Source organism: Chanodichthys erythropterus, chromosome 11, assembly GCF_024489055.1.
Source record: "Chanodichthys erythropterus isolate Z2021 chromosome 11, ASM2448905v1, whole genome shotgun sequence".
Classification (NCBI taxonomy): Eukaryota; Metazoa; Chordata; class Actinopteri; order Cypriniformes; family Xenocyprididae; genus Chanodichthys; species Chanodichthys erythropterus.
This window is the reverse complement of record NC_090231.1, coordinates 13553300-13567627: the sequence shown is the minus strand read 5'-3', so window position 1 is coordinate 13567627 and position 14328 is coordinate 13553300. Positions and strand designations below refer to the sequence as shown.

At 40.3% G+C, this 14328-nt stretch overlaps 1 protein-coding gene across 5 annotated transcripts in view; it reads right to left on the bottom strand.

The window, feature by feature from the left end:
• The window catches only part of kdm6ba (lysine (K)-specific demethylase 6B, a), a 104358-nt gene that overhangs the window by 11286 nt on the left and 78744 nt on the right, over positions 1–14328 (bottom strand). For 2 of the 5 annotated variants that reach the window (XM_067401779.1, XM_067401784.1), the window contains exons 1-5: positions 11576–11973; positions 11259–11320; positions 2214–2312; positions 695–787; positions 52–180 (exon numbers count right to left, since the gene is read on the bottom strand). In XM_067401779.1, coding sequence (XP_067257880.1) covers positions 52–170 — 119 coding nt within the window. In that variant the 5' untranslated portion in view covers positions 171–180; positions 695–787; positions 2214–2312; positions 11259–11320; positions 11576–11973. Of the gene's footprint in view, positions 1–51; positions 181–694; positions 788–2213; positions 2313–11258; positions 11321–11575; positions 11974–14328 lie in introns of those variants that run through there. The other 3 variants (XM_067401781.1, XM_067401782.1, XM_067401783.1) reach the window with 2 other exon arrangements.

Here is a 14328-nt window from a genome sequence, read left to right as displayed (position 1 = left end):
TCAGTGAAGTAACTAAAAGGATAATGCAGGCTTGATGATGAGGTATATTACCTGGAGGGAGGTGGCCAGGCGCGGCTGCCCACGGGAGCCCATGGTCCCCGGTTGAGTCCGTCCAGAGGAAAAGGGTCCCGCGTGCTGCACCCGGTGAACTGTTCTGGTGTGTGATGCATCCAGCCTAGACTAAGAACAAAGACTATTTAATTCCCTACACATCTTCAATATATTAGCCAATACATCTGACATTGCTTAGAAAATACATGCTGGAAAGATGGCAAGAAGTTAAAGAGGTTGTGACACTGAACTATTTAACTACTAAGCCATGATGCTGCATTAAATGTCTTAAATCTGATAAAGTCAGATGGAAAAGCAGACATCTAATCTCTTTATTTAGTGGCTACACTGAAGTGTTAGCATTTTGAATTAGCTTTTATTTTTATATTTACATTCAATTAATTTTAAAATATTTATTTTTTATCATTTAATCTCATTTCAGCTAGCTGCTAAGGCAAGGCAAGTTTTTAAAGTTTTCCATCTAATAATTATAATTAAATTGATTTCAGCTTAATTTTAATAAGTTAACAATAACGATGCAATGAATAGTACAAAATGTCATATGCTAAGAAGCACCAAATATGCTCATCTAAATTATTGTTCAATCATTTCTATCAAGAGAACAGTACACATGGTTACTCACCACACTAGCTGTGAGTGTGAAGCCCTCCACTGCAAAACAGAGAGGGCCACTCACCAACACGAAGGAGAAGCTGTTTACTGCTACTCCTGCCAACTGGAGAAAGAAAGAAAAGAGGAGAGATGGGACATAAGGGGGTGAGGCACAAATATACAGCCAAATCCATTAAACACAGGGGGAAAACACATCCTTTGTAGTCTGTGTGAGTGTTTGGCCTGAAGGCAGCTATTAACAAAGGAACCCTCCAGAACTTCAGTACCACTTGTAACCTCTAGGGGGCAGTGCTCGTCTGTAGTCTAATGGGAAGAAAAGTGTGCACAGATGGGCTTGTGGGAGTTCACCTATAGGGTGAGTACACTGAGGTCATTATAACCCTTCCTGAGGCCTCTTGGCAGAGGGTGAGTGATGGGAGGGAGGGGACGAGCAGAGCAAAGTCCTGGAGTCAAGCCAGCGGTGTCTGTGTGCATGTGTACATAAAGAAAGTGTGTGTACTTGTGTTGTGTTGCTTGAGTTTGATTATTTGCATGTGTATTAGAGTGTGTGTGTGTGTGTGTGTGTGTGTGTGTGTGTGTGTGTGTGTGTGTGTGTGTGTGTGTGTGTGTGTGTGTGTGTGTGTGTGACAAGAGAGGCACTGAGGTTAATCTCATTAGGCCAGGCGTGATGGAGAGAGGAAAGGACAGAAAGAAAGAGAGCAAGGGGTGTAGGGAGAAAAGGAACAGCAGAAGGCTTGAACAGGATGGATGGACAGATTAGGGGAAAAAGACGGGTCTAAAATTAAAGTGTTCTTTAGGGAGACTCCAAAGTGAGAAGACCGGCTGTGCTCCCATGAAACACCCACGCACGCAAACACACTGAGCTTCCCACGCATTCTGAATACACATGGCACACCGAGCGCAAGCTGGATGCACAAATATTGGCAAGCATGCGTGCACACACTCGATTGAAATTGCTTGGCACACGTACATATATTCCAATACAGCAAAAGACGCCTAGCACACACTAATTATGGACTTGGCAAAAGTGTTTCAAGTGTGACACGTACAGACTCTCTCTTTCTATAGCACTAAACACACTTATTATACAATAAGGCCACAGATGCAAAACTTGCCATCCATAAAATGCTGTATTACCTAATGGGTTAGTACTGGGCTAGCAACACAGGCAGAGTAACACTTTCTGTTGAAATTTACAAGACTTTAATACTTCAATACAATCTTTATGCTGTAATTTTTAATTAGTCCAAAGATAAATATGTATGTGGCAGTATTCTGAGATGTTTGGATACAGTAAGTGTGTGTGAGCTATTCATTGCTCAGCAGGTTTAGTCAGCGTGTATGTGTGTGTATTTTGAGCCTACAGTGCATACGAGCCCACCCACTCTTCTCTGGCTCATGGTGTTGCACTATTAAAAGGCTTCTGTGATATTTCAGGAACTCTGGATTTAGCTGCTAGTGGGGACTGAAATAATCGTGACCCTGTAAATACACTGCATTCTTAGACACACAGACACACACACACTTACCTGTCAAAAAAGCATCTAGCACCACTTCTCAAATGTCTGAAGAGTTAGGGTTTAGCACCAACACTCGATCATCTCTGCCGACTCTGTGGTCGTTGATCGCTGTAGAGAAAGATAAGGAGGTAATCATCAGTGCATTGAGTTTGACTTCGCTCTTATTTGTTTTCCTGGTCTTTTACATTTGCTTTGTTCCATCCAATCAGCACAAGTGCTGTAAAAACAGTCAGGCCTTGCAGCTGTGCCATCAATAATATCACAGACAGGGAGTCAAAAATGACTCCAGAATAGAAAGAAAAAAATACAGTGCTGTATTTTATAAGACAAATTGTGAACACTTAAAAACGGACATGTAGTTTGGACAAACCTACTCATTCACATTTATTTTTATTATTAATATAATAATAATAATAATAATAATAATAATAATAATAATAATAATAATAATAATTTAAATATAATATAATATTTTTAGAATAAAAATAAGCGTCACTTGTCTGCAACACTGGTGAGCAGGACAACAGTGAGATGAAATCCATGATACTGGCTCTCACACACAATGGTGAGAGTTATTGTGGGGAGGTGTTTGAATAAACACAGGCCTGGCTCCCATAGAGACGTATTGGTGTGGAAAGCCAACTATCACATATGAAAACTGTAGCTTGGGAAAACACTCCATCAGGAATACAGGGTAGATAAAGTGTTTTCAGGGGTTGGTATATCTGCATGTTTTTAGCAAGAGAAATATACATTAAAATATAAAATAAAATCCCTCTCTCTTTTTTTTAAACATCCATGCAAGAATGTTGCTGAATGACAACAGTTTCAGTACCAAACGTCTCTACTCCAAAATCCGACCACAAAGGATGAATGTCCTCTCCGAAGTTGTACTCGTGGCTGGGATGCAAAGAACATATCTTGTCAGGTTGCTCAGGGCAGGGAACTAGAAACTGTGAACGCCACCACTCTAGAAAGTTTTGTTCACTTCAAGTTCAAGCGCAGATGTGCTGTTGTCTAAGGATGTCGGGAGTGGCCAGGCTATTGTCAGAGCTCCTGCTCTAGTCCAAACTAAGTACACCAGAGTTACCGACCGCTACAGTCTTTCATTCGGAAATTTAATCCCACGCCGCAAGAAATCTGATCAGGTCCTGCAGTTCCCGCGGGAGAGCCGCGGGAACTACAGACCTCTAATATAGGCCACGTACTTACTGCAGCTAAATTTGGTTGGTAATTCACCTTTTATTGCTTAATCCTATTCTGTACACACACAGTTCAGTAATTTATGGGAGTGACAACCGTATTCTACAAATGAATTACCTCCCAAAAATTGCAGGTAGTGACAATCGCATTTATAAAAATTCTACAGTGTGTATGGAACCGAACAGAACAACTAGTTGTTAATGAAGTATTTTTATGTGCATCAGAGATGTATCCCTTGTCGATGACTACTCGTGCAGGGGGGGAGGGGCACGGAAAGAGCTCATTTGTATTGCCAGAACCTCCTAGAAAAACAGCGAACAAGAACAATGTTATGCAAAAATTTTTGCCTAAAAAACTTTGAAGACTGCCAAGATAGTTGTGGATAGTGGCTTGAATCATATTTTGTCAGTGTTATTCATACTATAACAACACTCACACAAATGCGAACCGAAACTTCCCTATACTACATTTCTGCATCTCCCATATCATACTGCTATAGCTTTGCTTTTACGAGAACATGTTTTTCAATACTAGTAATATACATTTCTAGTAACGTGGAAACAATACAGCACCCCGAAACGGATTCTTAATCAAACTTATTGTAAGAGAGAGAAATCGAAACACGCACACACTAGGTCTGATAACAGCAGCTAAATGGGGAACTCCCATGACTCAACCATGGAAAGGGCTTACCCCACAACCCAGACTCTGCCCCCTTTCTCTTGCGCAGTCTTTACGGTCAGGTGATCGGGGACGCTCACCTCAGTCACGGCATTGGGAATTTCTGAAAGTGTGCCGTCATCGATAAACATATGCACAAACATATGCACTGTAAAATTACAGTGGGTTTTACCAAAACGCACTGACATTGATCAGACTGGAGAAAACAGTTGGCTTGCGGTGCAATTGATTATAAAAGTGAACGTGGTTGTGTGGTTATTGGTTTATTGTAAGGCATCGCATCTGCATTCTCGTTCATGCTACAACCAAGAAGAGCTGTTTTCTAGAAATGCCATGTGTATTTCCTCATACATAGGTTCAAAAACTCTTTGGAAGTAATTTAGATTTCAAATCCCTTTTGATTATTAAATGTTACAACGATGACATCATAATTAGAAAATTCCCCCATTCACCCCCGCGTCGACCCTCAGCTTTATAAAAATCCCCATAACAACAAACATCAAACAACTATTCCAGTCACTGGCTTGGTCGTCACACTTACCAGATGAGCACCTAAAAACACCAAACCAATTGAGGGCTATATCTGTGGGCGTCTCCAACCAACCCTGTCCAATCAAACTACAACAAAAAAAAACCTTCAGGAAACAACCGTGTCAACTAACCAACCATACAGCTGGACCAAAAGATTTGACATCTGAAGTGATGTGTACTTTCTCTAAAATAAAAAAAAATAAAAAAAATCCCAAAACTGATTCAAGTAATGATTTGCTTTTGAATGAATAAAGGACTGACATCAGTAACATGGCAATGTGAAAACAATACCAAAAGAAGGAGATTATTTTTTTAAAATAGTGCTACGGGTTGTTGAATGATGTCACCCCCCTGAATGACGACACCATCCTCATTCCTGCCAGAAACTACCACAAAGCTACTCGGAGAGCCAAAACAGCTGAGCACACAAGTATACAGAAAAGAACGACATGGAATGGAATCAAGGAATTGCAGTGTAAGCCTGGAGAGGGAAAACAGATTGGAGGTAGGTAAAGGAGAGGAACTGGGTAAATGGGAGAGCTGGAATGTTCCTCAGTGAGCAAAGGGGGACAGTGGAAGAGCCTGTGGGTGAGCGCTCACATTTGGTCATTATATAACCCACCTCAGATAAAGATCACACTCAGAGGTACAAGGAAACACAACGTCACCATAGGCTTGCGTCTGTTCCCTTTCCCTCTGTGTGTGTCTGCCTCTGCCAATGCCAATGATGCAAGACTGAATCGTCACAATGGCGTCGCTGCCTTTCAAACCCACACTCGTAGCCTCCACACAAACATGCGCACAAGCAACAGAGTGTACATCCTGATCCAGAGAGGGAGTTCAGCTGAGGACACACACACACACTCGCTTCTAGATGACGCTCTGGCCAAGCCCTCACCCACATGTAACTTCGCGACAACCTTCCCTCAACCTTGCACCACCCTTCCAAAAATAACACTACAATAAAACCTTTCACAACTGGCCTCATTACGCTTTCAGAATGTCACAACTGGATTCTATGCAGAGACCATGATTGTTTTCCCTGCTCTCGTTTTCAACCTGGTTCAACACTGCTGATTTATGGTTGCCAGACAGACAATAAATCCATTGGAATGAAGCGTTTAATGATAAGCACTGACATCACAGGCATTGATATGATATTGATGTTCAAAAAACACTAAATGTTCATATCCACATTCACTGCAAGTGCATGTTTAAATGAATGTGCTATTGTCCATCTGGTATCAGCTGTTAATGAATAAATATGTAGGCTAATATATAAACCAGGGAGGATTTGTGACCCTTATCTGAATACTCACTTTCAATCCTGATGTGACACCAAAATCAGCAATTTTACTCAGTGAATAGAATCTTGAGTTCAGGTGTCAGTCACAGTATGACTCGTCTCAAAGAGAAACATGATGCTTTTCTTAGTAACTATAGTGGTCATGTCCTGTTAGGAGAGTAAACATCCATGCTGTCACTGTGGTGAGCACTGCTGAGAAAACACCCTTAGTCATTACCTTGAACGAGGTGATTACTGACACTGAGGTTACTCATAAAAGGAGAAGTCAACATAAATGCCATTCACAAACCATTTTACTTCCATAATGTGTCATTTTTCTGAATGAAAGAAAAATATTCAGTGAAAAACAAAAAAAGATTTAGTGATCTTGATCATTGGCTACTAGACCATTTCAGAGGTACAGTGAATTGTGTCAAATTAACACTAATGTGTTCATCTTAGTGATGCACCCACCGATATGAAAATTTTGGCTGATCCCAATAACCGATAATTCTTTATATTTAAAAGCCGATGACCGATATATTGGCCAAAAAATTTAAATCAAAATTATATAATTTTTGAGATCCTGATCACAAAAACAAAAGTCTCATCATTAAAAGCCATGTCCCAAGCATACATTTATAATATTGTGTAGCCTTAATGACAGACTTGCGCTGTACATTGTACTTAACTGTATTTTCCTTTTTGAAGCGATTTCAATCATATTTCAAGCAATTCAAAACCATAATGGTGGACAGTGTGTATCTGAAGTGTCTCAGCTAAAGGAAATAATCCATTATTTATCGGCTTTAAAATATTGGGTAAATTCTTATCAGGCCGATAACGATAACATTAAAAATGAACATATAATCGGCCGATACCGATATGGTGGCCGATATATTGTGCATCACTAGTTCATATTCACAGATCTCAAATGTCTTCAAAGTTGCAATGAAACGAAAGTGGCAAAAGATCTTTTCTTCCATATTGTGACATACATCATGGATTTCGCACGGGTTTGTATCCATCGGTCATTGAATGGATGTAGGCAGGTCTGAATGCGAGCCTGTAGTCAATTTTAAGAATACAGGTGGATGGAGTTTAAGCAGACTAATTAATTGGAGATGTCTGGCATAATTCACCAGAGAGAAGTCGGTCACCGAAAGATTAAGTTATGACATTCTAATTCAAAAATTGACCTATAAATAAAATAAAAAAAAAGTGAATGTATGACTTGTTCGCAATAAGGTCAATAACATGCCTTAGAGTGAATTTTCATGCCAACTTTAAGACCTATGAAACATGTTCCTTTACCCTTTAAAGTTTAAGATAAATGTAAGAGATCGACATAAATGCCCGTTCACACCAAGAACGATAACTATAACAATAACGATAAAGATACAGTTCTAAAAATTGCTTTAAATATAAAAGAATAACAGAGTCCATACTACAACTTTAACGGCACAGTGAAACGATATTGGTGGAAGCACTTTCAAAATGTTTTTTTTTTTTTTTTTTATTCCAGCTGATGAACGATAAAAACATTAACAGCCAATCAGAATCCATCCTGGTTTAAAGTGCTTGAGCATTTAAAGTGGCAGACGAAAAAACTGCAGCGAGTGCTTATAATAAACAAAACAATAATGCCCGCTGGTGCGGACATTAATATAGTTATCGTTATAGTTGTCGTATGACATATCTTGATATGAACGGGCCTTAAGATATCTTGATATCACCATATAGATGGTCAGGGAAAATTTTGCTTTTGTGTTTGTCTGGAAATGTGAATACCAACATGTGAGATCAAAGAAAGCAGAACAGATATGATAAGACAGGAAGTTGTCGTCAGAGCAACAGGAAGTGGGCCTCTCAATAGAGGGCTGGGTGTCTTAAAAGAAACTCAGAGGAATGAGGTAACATCCTGTGGAACATATTCTGTGTGTATGTATTTATGAATGGGCAGGCAAATAAAAACAAGGACTGGTTCGGTGTCTAGTTTCTCATCCGGTTAAGTCTCCTCAAGCTCGGCAGATGTTTTTGACGCGTTTCTGTCTGGGTCAGTAAACTTTGGTAATGCTTCCTTTGAGAAGTAGAGTAAAACTTTTAAGGAACAGAAAGAGTGACTGACGTACTAGCACATTACACAACACACACAGCCCAAATGGCAAAAAGCTGAAAGACGAGTGCTGTGCGTGAATGGCAGTGACTCAGTATGCGAATGTCTGCTAGACATGAAAGTCTGGAGTGCGTCTGCACAGCCATCTGCGAGAAAACTTTTAATCTGCTCAGCCGCACAGACTGTACAAATGTGTCACCGTGTCATTGCGAGATGTCAGGAAACACGAGTTCGCTCTTTCATCGTCTTTTAACATTATGAATATGAAGTACTAGAAATAACCTTTCTCTGTAGCAATCAAAACATGTGAGCTTTTCATTACTGGAACAGTCAAACCTTGATCATCTCTGTCTTGTTTGTGTCTCATTAGCCCCCAAAAGTCCCCTCCTACATTCAAACTCCTCATTTCCCAGAAGCCAGTAATGCATTAGACAAACAAAACAGGCACACTTATAAGTTATTAGTAACAAAAAGGATCAATCACAAACAAGCTGGCTCCCAGGTTGATATGGCAACTGGCTGCTGTGGCGGTGAATGAAAACACTCATGTCTGAAGCTCAACAAAGTTGGAGAGGGATCCAACAGAGTGGGATGGAGAGTCACGTCTGGCATCTAAAACATTCCATAATTGAAATATGATAAAAGTTACAGAACATAAGCACATGGAAAATATGACTTTAAAGTTAGATAGAGGAAAACAATCCATCCTCAGTCAACCCCCCCACATTATGACGCACATCAGCGATATGTGTGTAGCATCCTGGCTGCTCACTCTATCCAAAAAACATCTGACTGAGTCACAGAAACATGACTGATCTTTTTTGTTTCCCACCACACTCTCTCTCTCCCCTCTCCATTCCTCTCAACCACACCCACTCTAGTTTCATTACTCCTCCCTTTCTTTTACTCACTTTCCCTTTTCCCCTCACTCTGGTTTTCTGCCAATGTGTGAGATAACAGAAAACAGTGTGAGATGACAAAGGAAAAAACAAGCCAGTCAGAAGGGAAAAATGTGTTGTCAAACAGTATTAAACTACGTTTCTCACTTGTTGCCTTTAATTACACCAACTAATAACAACATGTTCACACACTTTCTCTAGTAAAATTCCTTTAACTTGCCTACATCACTTCCTTTTACCACAAAAGTACGGTCCTGACATGGGAAAAACTCCCACACGCAACAGTTAGAGCTCAATGGAATGAACGAGGAGGATTTTACAGCCTACATCCTTTTTTTTCTTTCATTTGGCCAGTCCTGAAATACCAGTAGAACCGCACTCACGCAAAGCCGGCTCAGTGTCATCATCAAGGGCTACAGTGATAAGCGTACGTTGACTAAGCACTCCAACGAGCCAATTGAACTACATAATACATCGTTCCTTTCGGTTACAGGCACACACACAAAGTGTGCAACCTACACCGTTCCTCTCTCCACCTGTTAGGATAAAATTCACCAAATTCACATCACAAACACACCCTGACAAACTGTTCTATCGTCACTCAAAATTTACGATGGGAAGATCGACTCATTTCTGTGAATCGGTTCTTTCAAATGGTTCGTTTGAAAGAACCGTCTCAAAACAATGATTCAGCGATTCTTTCAGGTCATGACCCAACTGTGCTTCAAAACAACAGTTCACGTACGTATTGGACATCCCTACTCAAAAGAATGCCCTCACTTATTCTCATACACACTTTCAACAACTAGTGACAGAATGTTTATATATTCACACCAACTTTTGTTTCTCATTTCAGTCTGGCCTATAGCTTTAACACAGGTTTACACCATCACAATAAAGGGGCAGTGACGTTGCAATCAGGCGGCTGATTCAAAACACCCGCTGGTCTGAGGAGGACGGAGCCTCATTCAGCAGCTGCTGCGCTCTCAACATTTACGCCCCACAACTTCAAAGTGAAACAAATGCAGCCTCTCTGTTTTCACGTCAGTCTTGCTAATTGATCAGAAGTCCATCTTCAAAGGCACCTTCCTGTCCCCCATACACCCCCGTATTTATTCCACGGGTGTTTATGACCGCCCGTAAAATGCAGTGTCCCAACTTGCTCTCAAGCAAAAAACACCCAACTGTTTCACTGTAATTTCAAATGCTGTCGGCAATGTTTATTCAACGTCAACACAAATATTGCTCAGTGCGTTACAGTGAAATTTCCCTTGCATATTCCCTTTACTCAGACAGCGGAATATGTTCAAACGCACATGCAAAGATTGAGAGAAAAACACCCCACCCCCAGGCAGGGCTGCAGGCTTGTTGTAGAAAATGATGCAAATGATTTCTTTTCAGGCAGACACATTCAGTTGAGCACGAGCAGGCTGAGGTAATCCATTCAACTTTACGAGACTGCCCAGCTCTGCACATCCCGCAGCAGAGCCCTGCCCTCACGTGTCAAACAAAGAGCAGTGGATCACATTACCATCAAATGGGTCAATGAAGTGATGCTCTTTTTTGGTTTGAATTTAAGTTATAAATGTCAAAAAAAATAGATGTGTGGAGATTATAAAATACAAATAGTGTTATAAGCAGTTTGGCAATCTTTTGTTAATGATTCTTAAAATATGTAAGAGAGACATTTGGCAGAAAAAAAATCATAACAGAAGACCTCTTTTGACTGTAACAAGGTCATGTAACAAGACTTATCAAAAAAAAAAAAAAAACTTTTTTGTTTTATATGTTTTTAAATAATCTTTAATAAAATAAAAACACACACACACACATATACATACATATATATATATATTAGTTATTCTAAATTAAAATGTTTGTTTGCCACATCCCACTGTGGGGATGGGCCGGGTCAGTTTACACAGTGAACCCAACCCCCCTCCATCCGGACACACGTGGGACTGAGACGCTACAACCTAAACAATTTCTCCCTGAACACCCCACTCACACAACACAGCCATATATTACAGTATCAAACGCCCGAGAATTAAACCATGCTTTGATTTGATCAAATATCATTTTTGTCTAAAAACAAAAGGCCATTCATTGTCTCAAAGCCATGAGGTTGTGGACAGTAAAGAGTTAATGCGCGTGGGGAATGAGCGCTGATCTTCCGGTCACCGTTACTACAACGCTTTCATTCACACGGACTGTTGCTACCCTGTAATAAGGAGTGTAATTTCTTTCAGTCATGGACTACACGAAACTTTTAAGTAGTCACAAGTTTACCATGGGGACAACAACTACAAAACAATTGGAAAAAGAGATAGCTGACTTACCCTTAGTAGTAAAACTCGTTCAGCTTGCGTGTCCACTAGTGCTCCCAAAAGTTAGACGGGATCTGTTGGAGAACAAACGAGGACATCTTTTAGCTTTCCTTACATCTGGTTTGAGAAGTGAGTTGTAGTAAACTAGAGAGCTGTCAGCGTGTGAAATGACTTAATTATGAGTGATCGCATATAAAGAAGCTTGAATTACAGGCGGCGCTTTTGTTATAAGCGCTGCGGGAATAAAATGCAGAAGCGTCGCGTCGACGCTGCCTGAGAACAAAACAAGGGCTAAAACACGAAAGTGGGACTAAAATTCCTGTCAGTACCGGTGAATGTCGAGAGCGCAGTTTATCCGTAACTACTCCTTGGCGTGTAGAGGAATATACCAGTCCGACCAGGCTGAATAACAACAATAGTAATCCGCAAAATCGTTCGTTTTCTTAAATCCTTCGGTTTAAACGCCAAAAAGTCTGTTGTTTCTCTCCGCAGAGGGTGTGTTGCTGATATTTAATGTTGTCGTTGGGTAAGTATTCTCTCTCTGTAGCGAGCACAGAGCTATGTCTGTGAGTTAAGGCAAGGATCGAGTAGCGCTGAGCGGCTCTGGGGTTTTTTAAAGAGACACACAGCCCTGGCTGTGCGCGTACCCGCAGAAGCGCACGCTCGATCTCGTTCTCTCTCTCCTCAGCGCCGCCCTCCAGAATCCTGACGTCAGCGCACGCGGCCCCGGAATTCCCTGACAGCGCAAACTGGTGCGTCTTCGCCTGCTGTCTTATTTAAGGCGGACTCGTGACTGTCCTACTCTCACGGCCACCCGGGACAGCAGTTCCGCCTTCTAACTATTAATAAGACTGAACACGATAATCACGCCTCATCATACAAAAATAATCGACAAAAATGTTTTACCCAAGACTCCCTCTCCTCACCCATTCAAGTAACGTCATAAAGTATACTTCATACCATATATAGCCTTAGGACATGATATTCAGTAGATAAGGGGCTAATAATAATAATAATAATAATAATTGTTGTTGTTAAAAAATGTTACTTGCTTTTTTTCATGCTATGTAAATAATATGAATAATAATAATGTGGTAATAATGATGATGATAATTTGTTTTTATTATTATTTGATTTTGTACTATGTTGAGTTCAATTTTATGCTATGTAAATAAAAAGAACAATAATAATAATAATAATAATAACATTATCAATATTATTATTACTATTATTATGGCATTACAAAAAAAAAATTAAATGAAACTAAAATAAACTTGAATCTGATGTTCAGATGAACTAAAAAGAATTGGACAACTACATTACAGGATTTATTCAGGACATGAAAAAATAACCTAGTTTATTTTATTTTTCTTAATATAATTTCACAGAGAATAATGAACTGAATGGTGGACGAGAACTGTAAACCAAAGAGGAGTAAAAATAGGACAGACATAACAGATGGATCAAGAAGTGCTGAACTAAAACAAAACAAAAGAAAAGAAAAAAAAGAAAGAAAAAGAAACAGACTGGACAAGACAAGAGTTATCCACTATTTTCTGACAAGTCACGACTGTGTAGTTTTTTTTTTTTTGTTGTTTTTTTTTTTTAAGAAACTAATGCCATCTGCCATGTCAGGATGTTTCTCGACAATGTGTGAGGACAGCATGGTATGTCCATTTAATGGTGAACAGACGCCACATGCGTGTGTGTGATCAGCACGTTATATTTAGCAAGGTTACATCAGTGGCATCGAGACAAAACAGGCCAGCTAAACCACGGGAGTGTGTCACGGGAACCAGGCCTCTTGGACAGCAGCGGAAGGACATCACACACACACACACAGACAGGTTTGTTTTTGTGAATTGTGGGGACATTTCATAGGTGTAATGGTTTTTATACTGTACAAACCGTATTTTCTATCACCCTACACCAACCCTACACCTAAACCTACCCATCACAGGAAACTGTGAACATTTGTACTTTCTCACAAAAACTCATTCTGTATGATTTATAAGCCTTTTGAAAAGTGGGGACATGGGGTAATGTCCTCATAAGTCACCCTCTCCTTGTAATACCCATGTCATACCCATGTCTTTATACAAATTTGAGTCCTGATATGTCACAAAAACACACACACACACAGGATGTAAGCTCGTCTGAGCACATCGCCTACTAAAACCAATCAAACGTCGACAACCTTCTTTGGGAAACAGTGAAGAAAATATTAATTTTCTTTTTTCTATGATACACAACCCTTATCACCTTCACACCACTGTATCTTTGCTATTTAGAATTGTGTGTGTGGCTACGACCACATAATAGGATAGGGCAGACAGGAAGAAGGGATATGACCACTGTGACCAGGGTGTGACGCCCTGTGATCTCTCCCACACACACCCACTCATTGTGCTCATGTGTGCCATTACACTAACATACTGCTGCTATTACACTCGATTCCAAGAGATATGTGCATGTTTTTGAGTACTTTAATTCCAAAGGAGGGCTTGTAGTTCCAATTGCTTGGCTCTGGCCTTATAATCAGGGAGGGACAGAGCTCAGTCTCCTGTTCTCACACTGCAGCTAAACATAGCAGCGTTCCCACGAGCACAGCACAATCCTGAACACACGAATATACAGAACTGAAGTACGCAGAACTGTCAGATGTGCAATGGCAGAAATGAGTGGTACGTGTGTGTGAACAGACAGCGGCCTTTAGACCAACACTCTGCTCCCACTCCACACTGAGTCAGCACTAGGGTTCACTAGTTGTCACAGCTGCCACACATGTAGATGAATGGTTCATTCAGAGGGTTAACTCCCACCTACACCTACAGTGCCCACATCTACCCCACATACACACACGTATGAATGACACGTATGAGTCCATGCCAGTTGATTTTGAAAGTAAATGCCCCACATAAATAGTAGGGGAACTGTAACTGCCCTCTCAGGACATGGGAGGAACAATATAAAAAAATCAGTACTGCAGTACCATAAACATTGAGGGGAACAAGCCACCCATAATTGTTTTGTACTCAGGATGCTAAAAAGTTTTAAAAGTTATTTTAGGCTGCTCTGCCTC